This window comes from Coloeus monedula (genome assembly GCF_965178545.1).
Source record: "Coloeus monedula genome assembly, chromosome: W".
Taxonomy (NCBI): Eukaryota; Metazoa; Chordata; class Aves; order Passeriformes; family Corvidae; genus Coloeus; species Coloeus monedula.
Window position 1 is genome coordinate 12,346,082 of NC_138821.1, and position 25,556 is coordinate 12,371,637.

General features: G+C 44.3%; 1 protein-coding gene across 1 annotated transcript in view; it reads left to right on the top strand.

Moving 5' to 3' along the window:
• LOC309584558 (hsp90 co-chaperone Cdc37-like 1) overlaps positions 1-25,556 on the top strand; it is a 70,726-nt gene that overhangs the window by 41,135 nt on the left and 4,035 nt on the right. The window contains exons 3-4 of the mRNA XM_082300617.1: positions 24,164-24,445; positions 25,209-25,302. Of these exons, the coding sequence (XP_082156743.1) occupies positions 24,164-24,445; positions 25,209-25,302 (376 nt within the window). The remainder of the gene's footprint in view (positions 1-24,163; positions 24,446-25,208; positions 25,303-25,556) is intronic.

The window sequence follows — 25,556 nt, forward strand, 5'->3', positions numbered from 1 at the left end:
TATAGATCTCAGAGTGCAAAAGGACGCATTCATAGATTCTGTTGTTCCCAAGGCATTTAAAACACAATATCAGTTCTTTGTTGGAACAATTCCACACCTCTAGGCATCTTTCTTTATCAGCACAGAAATCTGTGCCCCAGTGTCAATCAGAAAAGTTACAGGTGCCCGTTTAGGGCCTGTAATAGCTGTGATCATTATATCTCCTGTTTTATTTTTAGTGAGCATTCTCAGGTATACCCATGCTCCATTTCTTCGCCCACTGACAAGAGACGGAGGGTCTAGTTTCCCTGGTTTTGAGGAAGAAGCTGTTTTGGCTCATTGCCTGGACTTTGAGGGAGAGGTTGCTTTGGCTCACTGCCCAGATTCTGAGGGAGGAGGGGTGCACTGGGTTGAATTGACAGATTCAGTAGAACGGGTTTTCGGCAGTGCCAGTTAGACACTACCTTACTCAATTTATCTAGGGGTAAGCCATCCATCACATCTCTGGGGACCCCCTTTTTGATACCTAATAACCACCAATGCTGACGGTTAGAAATCTGTTTTACATTCTCTGGCTTTTTGCTATGAGGAGCCCTAATGTACCTGACATCTTTTGTTTTTTCTGATTTTTCGTCTGGGATTTTTATAGGTCCATATTTTCTACTGTAATTAATCCAATCTTCTGCAACCTCACTCCATGTCCAAACTTTGCGATCACCGGCAGGTGAATTCGATTGTGAACCTGACGGCTGAAAGGGGGTTGAATATGGTGTAAACCCAGGATCGGTAGATCCAGTTTGGTCTCTCGAATTTCCAAGGAATCTATCCATCCTCTCTACGGGACCTACAGCTGCTATGGTTTTTTGAAGGACAATTGCTGTAGGTTTGAGTGATTCTGGAAGGCCTCAAATTAAAGGGGTCATCAGTTCAGGCTTCACAGGTAATTGCATCAGGGATTCATATCCAGGAGTCAATTTCCTTTCATGTATCATTTGCAGGCAGGCGGCTTTGTGGATGCTTTCTAGAAGTTGTTCAGGGGTACCAACTATAGCTAAAGGGTCTCCCCTTTCTAAAGGATTGAGTCCCCTGGCCCAGAAAGCTGCGCTCTGAGTCAGGGACCATGTGTTACGTTTGTCTCCTGTTGTCAAGAAAACTCCATGTCCCCAGTATCCACTGGCCTCCTGTTCAGTTAATAGAATTTGGTCTCCTCCAGTGAGAGACACTCGGAAGACATATTCCATCTCAGAATCATGGGGGAGCCGCCCATACTCTTTTTTTGACTTAGCCAATTCAGTAGCAGTGTATGGTATTTGTTTAGTGATGATATGCGGTTCAAAATCTTCATCATTGATATAATTATATTCTGCTTTAATCAGAGGTCTCATACGAGGGCAGCAGTTTTCTCCACAATTTTTCACTAGCATTAGTTCTTTCTGGGGGTATATTTGGTTAATGTGAGGAGTTTCCTTTCCCTCTGTCTCTTTTGGTGAGTCAGCATTCTTTGAATTCTTAAAATGTTCCTCTTTTAAAGCAGCCTGAAGCAAATGATTTTCATTCCTTTCTTCATCTAATTGTTTCTGTAAAATTTCCACTAGGTTTTGAAGGGAATCTATGATTGCTTTCTCTTCACTACACCGCTTAAAGTGGTGATCTATAGCTGCCATAAGGCATGCTCCTAAAACAGAGCAGATTATGGTTTTATTTTGGCCAAATTTGAATTTTGTCTCATGTTGTAAAGAACATACTCTATCAGTCACATTATCCAAATTAAACCAGTTATTTTGAGCCCATTCTTCCCCTCCCGGAGAGGGCCGGGCATTATGTTTTGCTAGCAGAGCATAAAATGCAGCTTTATCTTTTGCACTAGGGTTTTCAGTCATTTTATGAAGGGATCAAAACCACGACAGGGAGGTAAAACTTAATTACACACTGCAACACACACAGCTTTGCTGTGTCTCCCTTCGCTTCCCTGGGTGGGTGAAGAGACCAAAATCTGCCTGGGAGGTACTCCTTATGGTTGTCTCTTCGCTACACCAAGCAGTCCAAATTCACACACACACACCCCAAAATGGTTCCCCCTTTTACACTAAGAGATCTTTTGTGAAAATCTGAAGACAGAGCCCTCAGCTGAGTATGGGGTGCTTTTCACCTAGGCGTGTGCAGTTTGCGGGAAATTCGAGTCACCCCCCTTGCGTTCTAGACACCGCTCACCCTTTTCGGGGTGTCAGGCTAGGTGCAGCTGGAGCGAAACGTCCTTCCCCTATTACAGACTACACACAACCTTGCAACCCCTTCTGTCTGTCAGAGATCCTGTCCGTGACGCCAGTTTAATGTCACGATCCGCTAATACAAGTGAGGGTCGTGATGGTTCATTTATAGATCTCAGAGTGCAAAAGGACACAAGGGATTTCAGTTTTAATCAGAACAGTGCACCTTTATTAAGTGCCCACAACACAGTAATGAGATAGAGGAGAGAAAGAAAGAGATAAAGAAAACAAAGTAAAAGAGTAGAGAGGAAGAAGGGGGGGGGATAGCTACCAACGGATGAGATGAAGTCCTCGTGGCCTTCTGCCAATAGATTCGCCTTCTTTCCATGGGGAGATCTCATCTCAGTTATCTCAGAAAGTCCCTTTATAGTCCTTTTCAGAAGCGAGGGGCAACTGGCCAAGACCATATCTATGTTTCGTAATAACATTACAAAACTAGAAGCTAGCACTATCACAGGTGCATACCAAGCATTCCTTTTATAGGCCGTACTGCCTGCCATGGTTTGTGGCCTAGCAGCGTTAGCGCGTCTACTTCTGACATGAGTTTAGCAGTGCTCTCACTTCTGCTTTCTAGCTGTATCTTCATATCTCCCTCTTTCTTCCCCAAGAGTTGAGGAAATCTACAGCCGTTGTTATGAGGCCCGTTGCTTTGGGAAACAGATACAGGACAGGTCATTCCTTTTCACTTCAGCGCAGTCCTTCCTGCCTGGGCAGCAAGAACGGCGCAGTCCATTGTGACCTGCACTAGTTTCAGGAATGCGTACCAATTCCCAGTGGGCACACCTGCAGGCAACACTTGACAGACACCCCACCTCAGCCAGGCCAGGACTTTTGTGTTCAGTCTCTGTCCTTGGCGATGATTGTGAGGCAGATGAGGGATCTTCGGACCATCTCTTACAACACCAATGTAGCATTAAGAAGCAGGCATTCTTTACTTGGACAGATGCATGAGGGGATAGCTCCTCCCAAAGCTGTGCATGCTGAGTACAGGGAAGTTTCTGTTTATATACTGTATTCCACATACATATTCATTGATTGTATGAGACTAAACATACATATGATAATCATTTCCTCAAAATCACTAACATATTTCCCCTCCCCTTTATGCATGCATTCTTCTGTCCTGGGGGTCTCTCTGGTGGTCCCGGGTGGTTGGGGACCCCAATGCTCCAGTCGACCTGGCTGAGTTGGCAGGGCACTGGGGCTGGTGAACTTCCAGTTCTCCTTGTTACACAACGGGCATTGTGCAGTTCCATAGGCCAGTGGTTTTGGTAGAACAAGCATTGTCTTAGCTCACCAGGTGTTGACAATTTATTATCTGGTAGCATCCCCCCTTTGAGGCTTGTGAAGCTTGTCTTCTTTTTAAGCCTTCATAAGCCTCACCTTTTTTTTACTAGCATCATATACCTTTTTAAGGCAAGTATCATAATCGCAATTATTACTATGATTACAATTATACTTTGCAGAAGTGAGGCCAACCAATCAGTTAAAGAAAATCCAAATTCTTTAAATATTTTATTTAACTAGGTATTTTCTAATTCTGTCCTTAATTCTCTGCTAGGTGCAGCAACCAATTTTTATCCTATCTGATCATCCAATTTAGCAGTCACATTTGGAATGTTCACACAAGTATTGTTGTTTAAATTCAACTAACCACATACTCCACATTCATGTAACAGTAATAGGTCTAAAGCTAATCTGTTTTGTAAGGTACCACGTGTGTTCCCAAATTTTGGTCAAATTGTTGAGTAAAGTTCCACACAGAACTGGATTTTCTGCAGAGATTGGTGTTGGCAAACAACCTGTTATAGAAGTTACATTCTGTAATTTGTCAAGATCTTGCACTAACTTTAAGACTATATTCCCTTAGAAATTAAGAATATAGTTTCTATTATTATTATAAATATGTAATGATTTATAATTTTCATCTAGATCAAATAAAAAATATTCCCCTAGAAAAATCATATTCTCTACCTAAAACAATAGGATTTATATATATACATATATATATATATATGACTGGTGTTAGTCAGTCTTGTTCCTGCTGTGTTTAATGTGTTTTACCCACGTGTAATGAACTCAGGGTTCAATTCCTTCCACTTTGAGTGCAATATAGGTTACCAGGGGGACTTGATATGGTCCCTTTCACTTCTCCTGGATTGGTCCAAAACTCCAGGTTCTGATGCACACCATATCTTCTGGTTTGAAAGGATGTACATGCAAGTCTAGTCCCAATGATTTGTTGATAACAATGTACCTTTTAAAACTTAAAAGATTAAATTTTAGTACTATTATGTTGCAGCGGGGATTACTGCAACAAGTATATTTCAAACCAGGAGTCCCGTGGAAACCGAAGTATATATGGACAGATTCGTGGTAGATGTTTCAGAGATGTTTATTTCTCCAGCCGCATGGCCGGGGCTCAGCTCAGGAACTCCCCGGTCACGGGACCCGAGGGTCCTTGGCCACCCCGGGGAACCCAAACCAACCAATGGGGAATGAGGCTGAGCAGGGGCAGGGAAACCCCGTGTCTTCCCCCCAGGGCCCCTCTCCCAGGGCTACATGGCAGGGGAGGGACCCCAACATCTCACCCGTTTTATTTTAATAAAAGGAGAATGAAAACAGCTGGATAAACATAACAAGAACAGTTTCAAGACAAAACAAGCCACCCTCCTGAGTCTTTAAATGTCCAAACAGATTCTCTGGAACATCTTAGGGCTGACAGAAGGGAGACAGAACTCTCCGGGCATGCTCTGTGGGGAAACTGAGGCAGGAGAGGGTTTAATTTCTTCCCTCCCCCTTTTCATCCCCCCCTCGGTACCGGAGAGGAATTGTAGGGAAATGGAATTGTATAGGGAAGCCATGGGGTGAAAAACGGATTAGGAATAAACTGGGGATAGGGCAAACTTAGGAAGGGGTTCATATTGGGTATAGGGTAAAAGGGGGAAGTAGGCTGTGGGTAGGTAAGTTGCTGGGATGGATATTGTTTATAATTCTGTGCATAACGGCTGCCTTTGACAGGAATACCTCCAGGCCCAGTAACATTTGCTGCTTGTAAACCCTTCTTTCCTTGCACTATATCAAACTGTACAACTTCCCCATCTCCTACACTTTGCAGGTAATTTTTAGGGTTATTCCTTTTAATGGCAGTTCTGTGGATGAATAAATCTTCGCCTGTATCATCTCGTGTTATAAATCCATAGTTGTTTTTGACATTGTACCATTTCACAGTTCCTGTGACTTTCGTGGCTATAACTCCTCCTATCACGTGCTTGTGTGTTCGTCGTGGCTGCCGGTCCCGCGTGGCCGCCGCCTCGCTGACTCCGACGTCTCGGCCGGGCCCCCATGCTGTGGCTGCTCTGGCGCGTGTCTGGGCTCTGCGCGGCCCCGCGTTGCCATCGCCGCTGGCTCCGTGCCCTGTGAGCGGTTCTGCTCGGCCAACTCCACGCTGCTTTGGGTGCGGCCCCGTTCCGGCTCGGCGCTGCGCTGCGCGGCTTCTCGTGTCGCTGTGGAAAGCGCCGCTTCTCCCTCCGCAGGGCTCTCCGAGCCGTGTGCTCAGAGCGGGCTGCCACGCCGATGCCCGGTTCCTGGCTGCTCGTGGCCCACGGCACCCGCGGTGCCTGCGGCATCGCTCCCTCACTCGTGGCCGCGTGGCCGGGGACCCCGAGACAGGGATGGGGTCTGTGATAAGGAGCGCGTTCCCGAGGGGGCCGGGCGCATCCAGCACAGGCACCTCCGCCGGCATGGCTGCAGTCGTGTGCTCCCGGGATGGCGGCCGCGCGGCCTCAGCCATGGGATAAGTAGGATCCTCTGCTTTAGGGGTAATGGGACCGTTCAAATGCTCCTCAAGGGCTTCCCTGATTATAAGGTATGCACGGCAAGCTTCTCTTTGATCCCATACTTTATCCCAGATCTCATCCCAGAAACACCCCTCACAAGATACAGGAGGTTCGATATCAAAAAGTAAGTCTCGAGAAATACAGGGGAACCTTTTGAAAAGCCAGATGAAAAAGTGTTCTAGATCTCCCAGTTGCATTACTTTTTTGTTTTGTTGTTCAAGGATTTCTTTTACTTCTAGATACATTTTTCTCTGTGGCTCAGAGAGCCCCATTTCCCACGATTCTTCCATAGTCCAGAGAGAATATCCAAACCAAGATGAGAAGAGAGAGGTCTAGAGTGGTTATTTTACTCACGAATCTTCCTCAGGGATCGGTATCCTGCCCGCATTCGTCCACCAGTTTGTTGCAGCGGGGATTACTGCAACAAGTATATTTCAAACCAGGAGTCCCGTGGAAACCGAAGTATATATGGACAGATTCGTGGTAGATGTTTCAGAGATGTTTATTTCTCCAGCCGCATGGCCGGGGCTCAGCTCAGGAACTCCCCGGTCACGGGACCCGAGGGTCCTTGGCCACCCCGGGGAACCCAAACCAACCAATGGGGAATGAGGCTGAGCAGGGGCAGGGAAACCCCGTGTCTTCCCCCCAGGGCCCCTCTCCCAGGGCTACATGGCAGGGGAGGGACCCCAACACTATTATATCAATTTCAGCAAAAGTTTGAGGCTTCCTTTGCCTTGTTGGTGCAACATGGGAAAGCTTCTGGCCATCCAGTAAAGTACCAAAATACCAAAATATGCCAGTCCCCATTCTGCCCGGGCAGTTCTGCAAAATCAATTTGCTAATAATCACCTGGTGAATTTTTCTGTTTTACTAGTCTTGGAGGTAGCCTCCTTCCTTCCTTGAGATTATTTTGCAAAACAAATTACTTATTTTTCAATAACCTGTGGGAGACAGAGGAGTAGAAACTCCTGCAATTAAAGGAGGTTTTGATTTACAACCCTGGAAGAGGCTAGGTCTGGCTTAATTGACAGAGATTTATAGATCTTAAGCAAAAGGATCACAAGCCTGTGTTTCTATAGTTATAAGTAAATGGGTGTTTTTGGTGAAGGGTTTTAAATATAATAATGTGATTTTATATAGTTTAAGAATTCAGATGTTATAATAGAAGTCTCTGTGTGGATGTGACATGACAAGCTATTGGTTAAGACACAACCGCACTGCAGTGAAAAGTAGCACAGATGATAGGTCATAAATCCAAAACAAAGTGTCGTTTTAAGTGCCTATTGGATTAGAAAGTTATAAATTACAATGTAACTCTAAATCTTGTGACTATCCGCCATTATTCGGAGGTATTGCAAATCTTACGCTTCGAGACTGATGCATTTTGTTATTTTAAGCAATAAATCCGATTAGTCGCATAGTACCATCTCTCCTAATTAATTAATCTGACGAATGGAGCACACTATTTCAACAATAACCGATCTATTAATTTCTGTCATCTTCATGCTTGCTATATTCCTTTGTAAACTAATTACCATATTCTGTATTTCTTAATGTGTTTCCTGATGTTTTAGTTCTGTTATCTTATACATTAATTTGGAGGTGCAATTACCTGCCCACATGAGTTTACCAGTCAACTGTTGGGATTTTCCATAGCTTCCAATGATGGAGCTGACTGCCTGTCCTGATTTGGTTTTTGTTCTAGGACATTCAACTTTTTATTAGGTATTAGTGCAAAGATACCTTTTTCAGCAACCTCTTTAGCTGTTTTGTCAGCTAATTGATTCCCTGTATTGACTGGGGAGCCTCCAAACTGATGGGCTTTACAAGGGCATCACAGCCACTTTTTTTCAGCTTTTGCACACTCTGTAGCAGATGACTAATTTCTTCTTTGTACTTCATAGGAGACCTCTGTGCTGATAACAATCTCATTTCCTTCCATATGGTTTCATTGGTGTGCACCTTTTTTCCTTCGGTGATTTCTAGCACTCAGTGTAAGGTCATTCATGCTGCTTTTTGTACTGATGTGTTAAAAGGTAAAGCCTGGGCTTATATTACCTGAGTCGAGGTTCCCACTGCATACTCAGCTACCTGTAAGGTGCTGCTCCCACCTGTGTCCAGGTCCAGTTCCAAGTCCTGGATGGGATTGCTCTTGAGATCCGGTCTGCCAGAACACACTTGTTCAATGGTTACCAGGCAGTCATGGTACAAAGGTCTCTGGGCTTCTTCTGAAGCTTGGAGAAACATGGCTGGGGTTTAAAGTAGTGGTTACCTTAAGCTCAACATTGTCCTGCTCCAATTAAACAACCTGGTCCAATGTTTTCTTTTTTTGTTCCAAAAACCATCTATTACCATGTGGGGTACATATCAGCTTTTGTGCTTCTCTGCAGCTACCACTGCTCTCAGGTATTTGGGTCATTCTTCACTTGTATTGTCCAATTGTTTGGACAGGCTGCTTCCATGACCTCAAACACTGTCCAGTATTCCTAGTTCCAGGTGCATCCTTTCTTGCACAGATAACTCAAATGGTTTGGTTAAGTGTGAGAGTCCCAATGCAGGGGCTGTTATTAAGGTTCTTTTAGGGCTTCAAAGGCCCTCTGACTCTCAGGAGTCCATACCAAGTATTTTCGGTGGAGGACCATGGAAGGGTTTTGCCAGTACCCCATAGCTGGCAATCCATAACCGACACCATCCAGGCATACCTAAGGCAGCTTGTAGTCCTTGGCTCTGGAGACTGGCAAACAGCTTCTTTTCAGCTTCTTCCCAAGCTTCTTTTTTCCTGCAAGATCTCAAAACCAAGATATATTACTGCTTCTTTGTCTATTTGTGCCATATTCTTTGACACCCTGTATCCAGATTGTCCCAAGAAATTTAACAGACGCAGTAGTATTGAGGCACTTACTTTCAGTCTTGAATGCTGGCAGAATACTTTCCAATTTTTTTTTAAATTTTTTTTTTTATTTTCACAATTCATGTTAGCTGCACCTTCCACCCAGTGTTTGGATTCCCCCACTGAAAAGCAAACAATTTTTAAATTATCTAAGTGAAGAGGTATTACAGAAAAAGGTATCCTCAGGATCGAGCACCATGAACCATTTGTATTCCCTTTTATATGCTGTCAAGAGTTGTTGGGGTCCCTCCCCCTGCCATGGAGCCCTGGGAGAGGGGCCCTGGGGTGGGAGACACGGGGTTTCCCTGCCCCTGCTCAGATTCATTCCCCATTGGTTGGTTTGGGTTCCCTGATAACGCCAAGGACCCTCGGGTCCCGTGACTGCGGAGTTCCTGAGCTGAGCCCCGGCCATGCGGCTGGAGAAATAAAGACCTCTGAAACATCTACCACGAATCTGTCCATATATACTTAGTTTCCACGGGACTCCTGGTTTGAAATATACTTGTTGCAGTAATCCCCGCTGCGACAAACTGGTGGAGGAATGCGAGCAAGATACCGATCCCTGAGGAAAATTCGTGAGTAAAAAACCACTCTAGACCTCTCTCTTCTCATCTTGGTTTGGATATTCTCTCTGGACTATGGAAGAATCGTGGGAAATGGGGCTCTCTGAGCCACAGAAAGAAATGTACCTAGAAGTTAAAGGAATCCTTGAACAACAAAACAAAAAAGTTATGGAACCGGGATGTAATGAATTCCGAGACTCAATCTGCTAATTACAATTTTATTTATTAACAGCAAGCAAGCAAGGCAAAAGCAATTACAGCGCTGGGAGGCAGGGGAGTCTCCGCTCCACCAACTGCCGCGCCTTTCGCCAGTTCCAGTTCCTTCTTATACAGTCTCTTTTCCGGTTAACGTGTCTTTTTCATGGTATTCTGCGCATGTGTGACTTGTTGCTAGGGGGTCTTTTTTCCTCCTGGTGGTCGCAGAATGAAGGTTAGTAGTCATCCTCCGGTGTCTTTTGGTTGACCCTTCCTTTTATGGTCATTATGCTCAAGGTCCTGGAACTAAAAGCTGATTAACAAGTACAGATAGGGATTAGGCAAGCACATATTTGTCTTTGGCTCTTATCTAGGTATAGGCAGCTGGTTTCCTGCTACTTGATATTTAGTGGACAAAACATCCTGTATCCTTCACAATCCCCCATTTCTCTTCTTTATTCATTTTTGTTCACTGAATCTTTGTAATTCCTGTTTAGCCAGTTCTAATTTTTCTAGGTTTTCTTCTTCAAGTATTCATTTATACTTAGCTCTAACAAGCATAAGGTGTGCTGCTTCTAAGCGGCTTCTTATTATAGAAATTAGTTTATTAAATATACATGGTCCAAAGGTGAGTCCAAGCACTAACAAAATTAATGGTCCTGCAATGGTTGAAAGCAATGTAGTCAGCCAGGGGGAATGATTAAACCAGTTTTCATACCAGCTTTGGTATGCTTCCCTGTCTCGTTTCCTTTTTTCTAGCTGTTTTCTTAATTCGTTCATGGTGTTTATTACCACCCCGGTGTGATCGGCATAGGAGCAGCATTCTTCTTTGAGTGCTACGCAAAGACCCCCTTGTTGTAAAAACAGTAAGTCTAGTCCCCTGCGATTCTGTAGGACCACTTCTGACAGTGACCTGACTGACTTGACTAATCCGTCAATTGCTTGCTCTATTTTTCTTAAATCTTCGTCTACAGAGATCCTTAGTGCTTTAAACTCTTTTTGCTGGCTAATTAGTGAGGTTATTCCTGTTCCAGCTCCCACTCCTACTGTTAAGAGGGTTGCTATGGTTAGGGCAGTGAAAGGTTCCCTCCTCATCAAGTGGTGTTCAGGGGTGATATGTTGCTTGAAAACATAGTCTTTAGGGTGGTAAGTGATTCTAGGTATGATGGTTACCTGAATACAATAGTCATGAGTATGATTAAAAACTTCAAGGGACAAACAAGGAGTTATTCCTATGCTTTGGCAGACCCATCTGGTATTGGCGGCCGGGATTAACCCTGCTGCTGGCTGTCTCTGTTTCGGATTTTTCACTGTGATGTTGCATAAATGGTTTTTTTCTTCGGGAACAGTACCTACACATCGTCCTTGTCCTGATACTTGGGAAAGTGTTATCCCCTGCTCACTCACTTTGTTCTTTTTCCAAGAGCACTGTTTTGGGTTGCTCTCGTTGAGTCTTTGTGGTTTACCCATTATTCCGACAGCCTCATAAAAAGGGAGGCCTGATATTATAGCATAACCAACATCCTTCTGTCAGTTCTGGGCTGGTCTTATTTAAAATGCCAAAGCTGGCTTGCATTACTTTCCATAAGGTGCTGTATTCCCTCAATTCCTTTTGGTCTGATTCAGTTTGATTATAAATAGTCGGTGTTTGAGCAGTGTGGTCTTCCTCTGCCGCTCGATTACCCTGGGACTGAATTTTTATAGGGGGGTTAATAACTACGTTGGGGCCTATGGCTTCAGCACTCGGTGGTATCTCTTCCCTTTTTATCAGAAAGTGCCCACCCCGATCTGTACCGGATTCCCATAATCTAGCGCCCCAGGTTTTTCCTATTGCCCATCCGGAATCCATTTTATTGGTCACATTTATCTGAATTCCGTGACAATTTCCGCCCTGCTTTATTCCTGTGTCTGACCCTACCTCTGGGGGCTGACACCCGCTGGGCCTCCACCCGACCTTGATATATTTGTCTTTTCCTCCTCCAGGGGAAAACCTAAAGGCGACTGTTTCACAGCTCCAGTATGCACAGTAGTAGTGTCCAGGCCAGTTACAATAGGTTTTCCCTGGGTTAGATGCTGGGCAGAAATAAAATCCTTTTTTGTTCAGGCATGGTTTTACTTGTATAAGATCACAGAGTTGACAACTAAAGCTTGGGTTACTTGGCGTAGTTACTGTTTGTATAACCTTCTGATCTTCCCACCGTATTAATGACCATTTAAATGGTTGGTGTGATAGGGATTCTGTTGCGCTAGCTTCATTTAAATACAATGTAAGCACAAGAAGGGTAATATGCCGGGTCAAGCAACGAGCATCACTAAAGGCGTGGGGAGTACAAAAGTATGTTCGAGGATTCCTCCAATTTACACACTGCGACCTGCCTTCCCTCCAGGGATCCTTGCTCTTAATCTTACTTTTGAGGCATTTCCATGAGCGTAGTTTTATTATCCCATTCTGGGGGTTCTTTCCTCCACAGCCTTCTACTCTTCTGCCTCGCTCGTCGACTCAGTTGCTTCGAGCCACCGTCTTCTCGGCAGCAAGAGTATTCTTCAGGAGACCCCTGGGGGCAATTCTGTCGCTCTTTTTTTTTTTTTTGCCTCTTAACATAGGAGTCCCAGTTACAGTTCTTAACCTGAGGTGTATCACACCGGATTTCCTTCAGGTGGGTACGACAGGTGCAATGAATAATTTCAACTATAAAGGGGATTGGCTCATTAGGATGATAGCAATAATATTTTGGCTCAATCCCATATGCAAAGATCTTCCACTATTCTTCAGATTCTTTTTTATTAATCCTTCATGCATCACCTTATACTTTAGGATCTAATCAGTTAAATTCCACTGGAGCGTCCAGCAAGGAATACAAACCCCTCTAGGGGGAACCCTTCACCTACAGTGACTCCACCACTTGTCCGCACATACTTTATAGATGTAGCATACAAACGGATAACAGTGACACTTGGGGTCCCCACACCTTATTTTAACATCCGTGCTAGAATTAGTCCTTCTTCAATATAATATGGTTCTGGTGCATATTCTACCCGATGTTTGCTCATGAATGATTTTTCTTCTGAATTTTTAATGTCAGGTCTCCGGGGCGGCTGGTCATCTGCCACTCGGGGGTTGGGCCCGTCACTGGTCCTTTGATTCTGCTAGCATGCGCCCATCCTTTTTCTGCTGTTCTAACTGCAGTCTCTGTGGTAAGTAATACAAGATAAGGACCTTCCCACAGTGGGAGTAGGGTTGCTTCCTTCCAGGATTTTATCATCACCCAATCTCCTGGTTGTACCCGGTGTAGTTTCAGGTCTAATGGGGGTCTCTGGGCTAGCATTCCCTTTTTCTACAGATTCTCTCTATACTTCATTAAACTTGTGATGTACATATTTATATTCTGATCTCTTAGGCTTGGGTGGTCTTGAGGCTCTTCCATATTATAGGGCATTCCATACAACATTTCGAAAGGAGATATTCCCATGTCTGACCTAGGTTGGGTTCGAATGTTCAATAATGCTAGAGGTAGACACTTTACCCATGACAATTTGGTTTCTATCATAAGTTTTGTCAGTTGCTTCTTGATTTCCCCATTCATTCTTTCCACTCTCCCCGAGCTTTGGGGGTGCCAGGGAGTGTGGTAGTCCCATTTTATCCCCATTACTGTCATGATTTCTTTGATCACTCTTGACACAAAATGTGGTCCTCTGTCTGAATCAATGGTTTCTATTATCCCGTATCTTGGGATAATATGTTCTAACAAGGTTTTAATTACAACTTGCGCCGTTGCTCTTGCAGTCGGGAATGCCTCTACATAATGGGTTAAATGGTCCACTATTACCAGTAGGTACTTATATCTTCTGGTTTTTGGCAACTCAGTGAAGTCTAACTGAATGTTGGCGAATGGCCTATATGCTGTAGGCCGTCCCCCCATTAGGGATTTCCTTAGGTTCGTCTTATTTACCTTTAGGCAAATAACACATCCCCTCACTATTTGTTTTGCTAGATCATTTGCTCCGATACACATATACTTAATGGCAAACTGGTCTACCAATGCCTGTGCTCCCCAATGTGTTTTGCTATGCATTCTCTTCATAATTTCCATGGCTAATGATTTTGGTAGCATGATCCTGTCATCTTCTGGGAGTCTCCATTCCCCCTTAGAATTTTCTCTCAATCCCATTTTCTGCATCTTTTCTTTCTCTTGGGCTGTAAAACTATAAATCTGCCAAATTTTACCGTGGAAAAGACAATGCTTAGCTCTTGGTGTCTCACAGGCGCATTCTATAGCATCCATACCCCAATTGTCCCAACAAGCATAGCAAGGAGGGTCCTGTAGATTTCCCCCGCAAGTATGGCACTTCCTTCTCTCAGCTGCTGGATCCTCTTTGGGAGTAGGTCGTAATGCTAATAGTGCGGCCCTTTTTGCTTCCTGATCTGCTGCATTATTTCCCCTGCTTTTGAAGTCCAGCCCTCTCTGGTGTCCTTTTAGATGTACAACAGCGACTCTTCTTGGCCCCCTCAAAGCCCGTAACACTTGTTTTATTAGATCTTGATGGACTAAGTCCTTTCCCTGGGAATTTATTAGTCCCTGTTATTCCCATCTTTTCCCAAAAGTGTGCACAACCCCATAGGCATACTTAGAATCAGCGTATATTGTTCCTAACTTATTTTTTAATAATTGCAGTGCTCGTAACACGGCATAAAGCTCACAGGCTTGTGCGGACCAGGATCTATTCAATGGTCCTGATTCTATCACCTTAAACTTTTCCCCTCTTATTATTGCATAACCGGATACTCTTTTTCCATTGATTACTCAAGATGATCCATCTACAAACAATCTATCCCCTTCTTCTAATTCTTCCTCTTCAAGATCTGGTCTTATTTTAGTTTGCTCTTCTATGGTTAACAGGCAATCATGGGCCAATTTAGCTTCATCGGGCTCTCCATACAAAAACTGAGCAGGATTTTGTAGCGTTGTTACCTCCAGGGTTAATTTCGGGGAGTCTAATAGGATCCCTTCATACTTTAAGAGTCTGGCATCAGTTATCCATTTGTCTGCTTTTTGTTGTAGAATTCCCCTAATATTATGAGGGGATAATACCCTTAGTTCTCCATTGAGGGTAATCTTGTTAGCCTCTTCTACCAGGAGAGCACAAGCTACTATTGCCTGCAGGCATGTGGGCCACCCTTTACTGACAGGATCTAACAATTTTGATAAGTACCCCACAGGTTTCTTTTTTCCAGCCCATTCTTGGGTTAGTACTCCATGGGCCGTTCCATTGTCAGCATTTATAAATAGATAGAAAGGTCTTTTTAAATCTGGTAGGCTCAGGACAGGGGCATTGACTAGATCATGCTGCAATACTCTTGGATGTTGGTCATCCTCCTCGCTCCACTTTATTAAACCCTCTTGGCTTAACTTATCATATAAGAACTTAACCTTGTTACTATAGTTCTCAATCCACTGTCTACAATACCCCACTAGACCCAGTAACTGCCTCACTTGTCTTTTGTTCTTAGGGGGTGGTATGGACAGAATCCCTTTTACTCTTTCAGGGTCTATTTTCTTTTCTCTTTTACTCAGATAATGGCCTAAATATCTCACTTCCTCTTCCACAAATTGTAATTTTGCCTTAGATACTTTTAGTTTTTTAACACTGAGAAAATTCAATAGTCTGATGCTTTCTGCTCGTACTTCGTCCTCTGCTCCTCCTGCAATTAAAAGGTCATCTACATACTGAATGAGGACCACTCCTTCTCTAGTCTGATATTCTTGCAGGATTTGCTCTAAGGCTTGTCCAAATAAGTTCGGAGACTCTGTAAATCCCTGGGGGAGCACTGTCCATCTTAATTGCTGTCTCCTATGTGTTACTGGGTCTTCCCACTCAAAAGCAAAATAGTCCCTACTTTTCTCGTCTAGGGGTGTATTGGGTTGACCCTGAGTTGATGGACAGTCTTTAAGACCAATTACGCTTCTCACAATTTACATATTTAAACCGCACAGAAAGGCGGGACTTCCCCTTTTGGTCGGAGCTCGCTTGCTGGGAGGTGGGGGCTCCGGAGCCTCCCGGCCCCGCCGGGCCGGGCCGGGGCCACTGCCCCTTTCCCCCTCTCCCAACGCTGTGGCACGGTCCCTGGGTGGCTGGGGGGGGGACTGCCTCAGAGCCACAGGCAGCTAAAACCAGCCATGGACTGTTCACAGCTGGACCCATCCAGCGCGGCTTCTGGGGACCGGCGGGTCCCTCTCCTCTCCATGCGGAGCCGGCGGAGTCAACGGGAGCCGGCAGAGCCTCCTGTCTGCAGCCAGCACACTTCGTGCTGAACTGAAGAAGACACCACGCAGCCAGCAGCACAAAGGGAGCGAGGCTTTCCCCACCGTAAAGCCCGAACAAAAACACCCTTCAACATGGCGGCGTCAGAGTCAGAGAGAAAGAGAAGTGAGTCACATGGGACGGAGCTGAGCATGGCGACGGGAGAAAAGAGGGCGGTGCCACGATTCTGGCGCGCAGCTTAAAAGAAACCTTCTTGCATGCCGTGGTAAGAAACTGTAATACCACAAACTGTTTGTCTCTTTAATCCATTTGAAGAACATGGGGGGATGGAGTATCTTCGTGTGCCTGTGAAGATTGTGAAGAATGCCGATGCCAGGCTTTATAGTAGTAAGCGGCTGTTAGAGACTTGTGGCGAAGAAGAGCCTTTGTGTGCAGGCCAAAAGAACTTATCCTTAAAAAGATGAATAACCCCATGTGATGGCCCATGTTTTGCAGTGTGAAGGAACTGTGAGATTTTTCATGGGAGAGATGTTCTACACACAGCAGATTGTTTGTTTCCGGGCAGAAATGCTGTTAGTGGCAGTTTGGGAACCACGTGCAACTGAAGGAAAAACCCTTTTTTTCCCTTAAGCATAAGAGAGAGACTTTTCAAGAACTGGAACACTGACTAACATCCCATGTTCTGTTATCCCTTGTGTGAGCTAGGTAAAAGGAGAGAAGTGCTGGAGGGGGGGGGGGGGGGATTTGCTTTAATTTTGTTTTGTTATTGTCTCTTTACTTTTAATTCTATTAGTAATAAAACTCTTTCATTGTACTGCAACTCTTTAAGGTTTGTGCCTGCTTTGCTTTTCTCCTAATTCTTATCTCACAGAAGGAAAATGAGTAAGTAATGAATATTTTGAACCAAAACCACTACATTTAATTGGTGTTTCTGCCCGGTTTCGAACTCAACCCGCTACAAGGGGACATGCCCAAAATGCATCTTTAAGATCAATTACACTATAATACTGATTTTCGGGACCTAATCTGCTCAATAAGGTATAAGGGTTGGCCACTACTGGGAAGCGCGCTACTGTTCTTTTATTTATTTCCCTTAGATCGTGAACTAGTCTGTATGACCCATCTGCCTTTCTTACTGGCAAGATAGGGGTGTTAAAAGGGGACATACAAGGTTCTAAAAGACCTTTACTCAGTAGCCTGTCAACTTCGGGTTTTAATCCCCTTTTTCCCTCTGGAGAAATGGGGTATTGTTTGACCCTTATCGGCACCTCAGGATCTTTAATGGTTACCGAGAAGGGAGGTATTTCGAGTCTTCCCACACTCTCTGGGGTGTACCATACTTCTGGATTAATCTTCTCTTCATCCTCCACTCTCAAGGGACAAAGTCTAACTTTTAATTCTTTATTCACTACTTCTACATTAATGCCTATCTCTATAATTAAGTCCCTTCCTAACAAATTATAATCAGCTTCTGGAACTAATAAAAGGCTCCCTATTCCCATTTTAGATCCTGTTTCTACTAATACATTCTTTATAATGGGGACCTCAAAGGGTTCCCCTTTTGCCCCAGCCACTTGGGCAGTATCCCAGGAAATTTTGCACCTGGCGGGCAATACTTGTATTGTGGACCTTTCCGCTCCAGTGTCTACCAAAAACTCAAATTCCTGCTGCTGAGGACCTATCTTAATTTTTATCAAGGGCTCCTGATGTTTCCGTGCCCCCAGCAAATAGAGCCCCTGACCCCTCTAATCTTCTTTAAACATCCTCTCATCCTTCAGCCTTTTTCTGCAGTTTTTCTTAAAGTGCCCTCTATTTCCACAATAAAAACACACATTTACATTCCTTTTCTCTACTCGTGTGTCCCCTCCCCCATTTCTCTGGGGCATTTGATGCGGTCTGCGAGGAGGGGGAGGATCGTTTCCTCTTGTCTCCCTAACTGCCGCCACCATCATTTTTACTTGCTTCCTGTGATTCTCTTCATCCCTTCTAACATACACTTTTTGTGCTTCTCTCAACACTTCATCTAAACCTCTATCTTGCCAATTTTCTAGCTTTTCCAGCTTTTTCCTGATATCTTCCCATGATTTAGCCACAAACTGTGTCTTTAACAATGCCTGTCCTAGTTGTGTTTCGGGGTCTAAACCTGAGTACATCTGCAGATTCTTTCTCAGGCGCTCTAACCAATCTGTGGGTGTCTCTTCCTTCTTTTGTCTTTCATTGAATGCTTTGTTAATATTCTGCCCTCTAGGCACTGCTTCTCTAATTCCTTGTATTATGATTATTCTCAGATCCTGCATGTGACCTCGGTCTGCCTGCTGCTGGTGATTCCAATTGGGATCCTGCAGAGGCCACTTAGTATCTGCTAAAGGTCCTTGCGCATGTTGTGCGTCCCATATTCGCATTCCTGCCCTCCTAATCATATTTTTTTCCTCGGCCGTAAAAAGAATATTTAATATGGCCTGTAATTCACCCCAAGTGTATATACTGGGCCCCAAAAACTGGTCTAACCTTTCTGCCACCCCCAGTGGATCTTCCAGGAGGTTCCCCATCTCCTTCTTGAATTCCTGTACATCACTAGAACTAAGGGGTACTGAGATGAATCCTATTGCGGGTTGAGGACCTGGGCCTCCCATGGGCATTTCCCTTAATGGGTATAAGTTATGTTGTCTGGCCCGGCCCCTAGTCATAGGTCCCTGTTCTTCCTCTTGGGGCTCGGGGTTACCTCCCACCCCCTGGGGCTCCCTTAGAGGCGCATTTGGGGGTTGGGGATCCTGAGGGAGTACATAGGGGGGAGGGATCAAAGGGATGTCTTCTTCCTTATTCTTATCTTTCTTTCGCTTTCCTTCCTTAAGGGGAAACAGGAGCACTTCATCCTCAGGTGTTGCTGCCCAAACGCTAGCATAATCACTCTCTTCCTGACTAAAAGGAGTTTTTGTATTCACCCAGGTGTTAAGTTTCTGCTTTACCCATCCTTCAGATGATCCAAATATAGGCCAGAAAACACCCTGGGAAATTTCTTTCCCGCCCCATATTTCTATACAATAATGAATCATTTTAGCTTTATCCTTACCCCCTGTGCTAGGGTAATGTCTCCAATTATCTAACATAAACCCCAGTGGGCTATCTCTAGGCACCGGGGGAAGTTTTATGGGTACGGAGGGCTTGCTTTTCCCGTCCCATCTTCTGGAGTGCCCTCAAGCGCGTCTGTGGTGCAGATTCACTGGCTTCCCCTGGTTCGTGGCTCACGCCCTCGCGGGCAATGAGAACCGCACTACTGAGGGTCCACACTCACTTGGAGAATCCGAGCTGCCGGTTCCCCTCTCATGCACACACTCGCAGCACTCCAGGATACCTCACCCAGACCGAACGGATCCTTCCGCACAGATACTCACGCATCCTGTGTCTTCGTCCGGACCTTTGTGCACAAAATTTACAGGGTCTGCCGGCTTCCTTTGCCTAATGCCTTGAATTTAGGTTGGTCGGTGCAACCGAGGTAGGGATCGGGACCACCAGGGCCACCGACAGATCGGCGGGGCGCCTCCCCGGTAGAGCCGTTACCCCGCCGTACAAGTTGCATCCGAGTCACGGCACCAATTTGTAATGAATTCCGAGACTCAATCTGCTAATTACAATTTTATTTATTAACAGCAAGCAAGCAAGGCAAAAGCAATTACAGCGCTGGGCGGCAGGGGAGTCTCCGCTCCACCAACTGCCGCGCCTTTCGCCAGTTCCAGTTCCTTCTTATACAGTCTCTTTTCCTGTTAACGTGTCTTTTTCATGGTATTCTGCGCATGTGTGACTTGTTGCTAGGGGGTCTTTTTTCCTCCTGGTGGTCGCAGAATGAAGGTTAGTAGTCATCCTCTGGTGTCTTTTGGTTGACCCTTCCTTGTATGGTCATTATGCTCAAGGTCCTGGAACTAAAAGCTGATTAACAAGTACAGATAGGGATTAGGCAAGCACATATTTGTCTCTGGCTCTTATCTAGGTATAGGCAGCTGGTTTCCTGCTACTTGATATTTAGTGGACAAAACATCCTGTATCCTTCACAGGGAGATCTAGAACTTTTTTTTAACTGGCTTTTCAAAAATTTCTCCTATATTTCTCAAGACTTACTTTTTGATATTGAACCTCCTGGATCTTGTCAGGGGTGTTTTTGGGACGAGATCTTGTGGGAAATGAAAGATCAAACAGAACATGTATTAGTGATTGAACCCTTGCGTGGATCCATGGTAGTCAGTGGAGCTATTCAGGAGCATTTATATGGTCCTATTAAAGCAAAGGATGGCCATAGTCCCGCGGCTGAGACCGCGCGGCCGCCATCCCGGGAGCACATGACTGCAGCCATGCCGGCGGAGGTGCCTGTGCTGGATGCGCCCAGCCCCCTCGGGAGCGTGCGCCTTACCACGGACCCCATCCCTGTCTCGGGGTCCCCGGCCACACGACCGCGAGTGAGTGAGCGATGCCGCAGGCGCTGCGGGTGCCGTGGGCCACGAGCAGCCAGGAACCGGGCATCGGTGTAGCAGGCCGCTTTGAGCGACTGGCTCGGAAAGCCCTGTGGAGGGAGAAGCGGCGGTTTCCACAGCAACACGAGAAGCCGCGCAGCGCAGCGCCGAGCTGGAACGGGGCCGCACCCAAAGCAGCGTGGAGTTGGCCGAGTGGAACCACTCACAGGGCACGGAGCCAGCGGGGACGGCAACGCGGGGCCGCGCAGAGCCCAGACGCGCTGGAGCAGCGCCGCTCGGAGGGCGTGGAGCAGCCGCAACGCGGGGGCCCGGCCGAGACGTCGGAGTCAGCGAGGCGGCAGCCACGCGGGACCAGCAGCCAGGACGAACACGCAAGCACGTGATAGGAGGAGTTGTAGCCACGAAAGTTACAGGAACTGTGAAATGGTACAATGTCAAAAACAACTATGGGTTTATAACACGAGATGATACAGGGGAAGTTTTATTCATCCATAGAACTGCCATTAAAAGAAATAACCCTAAAAATTACCTGTAAAGTGTAGGAGATGGAGAAGTTGTGCAGTTTGATATAGTGCAAGGAAAGAAGGGTTTACAAGCAGCAAATGTTACTGGGCCTGGGGGTATTCCAGTCAAAGGCAGCCGTTATGCACAAAATTATAAACACTATCCATCCCAGCAACTTCCCTACCCACAGCCTACTTCCCCCTTTTACCCTATACCCAATATGAACCCCTTCCTAAGTTTACCCTATCCCCAGTTTATTCCTAATCCGTTTTTCACCCCATGGCTTCCCTATACAATTCCATTTCCCTACAATTCCTCTCCGATGCCGAGGGGGGGATGAAAAGAGGGAGAGAAAAATTAAACCCTCTCCTGCCTCAGTTTCCCCACAAAGCATGCCCGGAGAGTTCTGTCTCCCTTCTGTCAGCCCTAAGATGTTCCACAGAATCTGATTGGACATTTAAAGACTCAGGAGGGTGGCTTGTTTTGTCTTGAAACTGTTCTTGTTATGTTTATCCAGTTGTTTTCATTCTCCTTTTATTAAAATAAAATGGGTGAGATGTTGGGGTCCCTCCCCTGCCATGGAGCCCTGGGAGAGGGGCCCTGGGGTGGGAGGCACGGGGTTTCCCTGCCCCTGCTCAGCTTCATTCCCCATTGGTTGGTTTGGATTCCCTGATAACGCCAAGGACCCTCGGGTCCCGTGACTGTGGAGTTCCTGAGCTGAGCCCCGGCCATGCGGCTGGAGAAATAAACATCTCTGAAACATCTACCACGAATCTGTCCATATATACTTCGTTTCCACGGGACTCCTGGTTTGAAATATACTTGTTGCAGTAATCCCTGCTGCGACAAAGAGTGTGTACAGATTAGCTACTACTGGATGAATATCAGGTACTTTTTATTAATGGCCCTTAAATCTTGTACTAATCTATAACTGGTAATATTCATGTGTTATACTCTGAATCACATTCTTTCAATAACCCATATGCTAAAAAATTTTTATAAGTTTTTTCTAACTTTTTTCTTGCCTCACACTTAATAGGATATTGTTTTTGCTTTTCCAGTCTGGCTTCAGGTTTGAGAGTCATCCTCACCAGTCTGCCCACCTTTGATCATCCAGGCTTCTCAGTTGCCCATACCAACAGGGTTACAGCATTCTTTGCCTCCTCTGGGATTTCTTCCAACTCTTCTGATTCCTGTAACATAAAAATCTTTGCCTTGACAGCTTTTGATTCTGGTATTTGAATTTGTATTTCTCCATCCCAGAAAGTTATTTGAACATCCAATTTTCCCAATAAATCTCTCCCCAACAAGGGGATTGGGCATTCAGGCATATACAAATTGGTGTTTCCTCCACTGTTTTATTAATTTAAATAGTAGTAGTTGTAAAAAGAGGCCAGTTCTCTTTCCTGTTTGTTGCACCCACAAAGTTTACAGGTTTCGAGCTAAGTTTGCCTCTGCATGTATTCAGTATTGAATAAGTTGTTCCTGTATCAATTTAAAAAATTTACCTTTTCATTCCCAGCAATAATGTAACCAGGGCTCAGCTGAGGATGATTCCCCTGGTTCCTTCAGGGGGGTTTTTCATTTTCACTTAAGGTCTTAAGCTTGCTGACTTGAAGAGCCTGGTTTAGGTTCTTTGTTCGATTTCCCCTAGCCTGGGGACACTCCCTTTTCCAATGGCCCCTTTCTTTACAAATTGCCAAATACACTTCAGCTAATGACTATCACAACAGAAATTGCAAAATACACTTCAGCCACAAATTATCACAATACAAATTGCTATATATACTTCAGCCACTAATTAATACAAGTTACCAAAGTATACTTTAGCCACCAATTATTATAACATTCAACCAATTGTTTTGGGGGGGGAGGGCTGAGTCCTAATTATGGTTTCAAATACTTTAGCAATTCTATCCGAATCTTCCTGATAAACTTCTGCCACCTTTCTCCAAGACATTAAATTCATTATTAAAAACAGGATTACTGGACCATAATTCCTGACCGCCTGCCAGAGGGGAGCCATCAGAACTTCCTCAATCTCTCCCCAAAAATCTCTTTGCTGCCTTCTAGTGCATCCTGCAAATGGACCAAAATCTTCCTACAAAACAACATTAATTGCAATATGGTATTATACTGTAAGGTTCCATCCTTAGGCCACTTCTCTTGATCTTCCAGCGTGTAAAGTGACCACCATTGATTACAAAATTCTATAAGCTTTTCACGTGTGAAGGGATCACTCCCAATTTGTTTCCAGTGTTTCAAGATACATCCCAGTGGTGACACCTGTGATACCCCTTTCGAGGTTTTGTTTCCCATTATAACCAATTACCTTTTAGGAGCTCCTTAGAAGGGACTCTAACCCTTCCTGTTTCCCACCTTAGGTACCCTTAAACCAAATCCTGCATAGCTTTTGCTGTGCCTTACAGGCAGGTTAACAGTTAACACCTTTAAAGTAAAGTAAAGAATGCCTTTATCTTGCCAGGGGTCTTGCTGCTATTTTCTTCGGAGCGGGTGTCAGCTGGAGGTCCTGCAGTCCCTCGGATAAGTTAAAATTCAGGAGTGTGTGCCATCTGGGTCTCCAAAACTGTTACCAAAAATTCAGTAAAATAAAAAACTCCTTAACACCAATGTAGCATTAAGAAGCAGGCATTCTTTACTCGGCCGCATGCATGATGGGATAGCTCCTCCCAAAGCTGTGCATGCTGAGTACAGGGAAGTTTCTGTTTATATACTGTATTCCACATACGTATTCATTGATTGTATGAGACTAAACATACATATGATAATCATTTCCTCAAAATCACTAACATATTTCCCCTCCCCTTTACGCATGCATTCTTCTGTCCTGGGGGTCTCTCTGGTGGTCCCGGGTGGTTGGGGACCCCAATGCTCCAGTCGACCTGGCTGAGTTGGCAGGGCACTGGGGCTGGTGAACTTCCAGTTCTCCTTGTTACACAACGGGCATTGTGCAGTTCCATAGGCCAGTGGTTTTGGTAGAACAAGCATTGTCTTAGCTCACCAGGTGTTGACAATTTATTATCTGGTAACATTATGTTTAGTCAGTTATGAATATAATATTTCTTTTAAGATGCTTTCCATCTCAGTGTTCTATTTGGGAGTCAAAGCCTTCTGTTTCTATATGCTTCATAAATCCTATCAGTTTTCCTTCCTTAAATAGCATGTTTTGTTTTCCACACAGACCTATGATCAAGGGATTGAATTAATCTGTCAAAAACAAGAAGAGTTTGTGAGGAGCTCCATAGAATCCAAATTGAATCTAGCAGAAGCCCAGCAGAAACTTGGTAGTTTAGCACTGCATAATTCAGAATCCATGGATCAGGAATATGCCAAAGCACAGACTGAAGCTTCAGAACTGAGACAAAGTGAAGAAGAATGGAGGAGAAAAGAAGAAGCCCTAATAGAGAGAGAAAGACAGAATCTATGGAATACAGATTCTTTTAGTAAGGAGGTATTTAATAAGGTATGACATATAAATGTGTATGAACACAATTATAAGCCTTTTATATTTCATTTATTTCTCATCTTGAGTGTTTTCTATATCTAGTGTAGTGCTTACTGTAATGTGTTGAATGTTTTTCTTTTTTTGTGCTTTTAAAGGCGACATGCTGCACTGATATCACAAATATGTGTGACACTTCTCCTTTAATTGGGAATCAGAAATTTTATTTGTCCCTTATAGCAACTTCTGCCAAAACCAAGGATGAACAATTGTTCTTCACATGAAATTTGCTTCTTTGTTATGCCAAATTCTCACATTTGAAACATGCACAATTGACCTCTGAGAACATTAATTTCTTAATAAAGATTATTTTGGCACAAACTGTCTTCATGGTAAATTCCAGTTTTGTTTTCAGCACTTAATTTGAATATGAACCATTAATGCATCATTTTTCATAATTCCACTGAGCTTCATCGGGGCTAGACAGTATAGATGTTTTTCATCATTTATAGATCAGTAAGTTCCTACTAGTGTGTAGAACTTTGAGATAGATTATTGCTTAGAAGAAGAATATGATAAGTAATTTTTCACCCTATTATTAATTATACAAGCTATGTTTTGGTAAATAACCTTCATAGGTACAATTAAGTGTTGGCTACATATGTGTTTGCTGGGCTATGCTTAAAACTAGAACATTACACTTTAGATAGTAATGAATTAAAATAATCCTGTAGTTCAAAAAGGTATATGTGGAGATTCTATGATAGTTTTTTCTCATCTTTAGAGTTTTATTAGTCAATATAAAAGAAAAGAAGTAGAAGATGAAGATATATCTAAATCATTTATACAGAAGCATGAACAAAAGATTAGATACTTTGGTAAGTATGTTGCTTCCAACATTTCACAGTTTAACCTCCTGTAGAATTTGTGTAGGTCTATTTTTTTTTTTTTTAATTATTTTTATTATTCAAAATGGGTGTTTACAAATGAAACATCTGTCGAGTAGAGTATCTAGATTCTCGTTTCTCAGGACAGGAGATGTAGTATTATAACAACCATTTCAAAGTAAAGGAAACTAAATCACAGAAGTCTTTTGGTTCCTATGATCAATGAAAACTTCTTGTGTCAATAT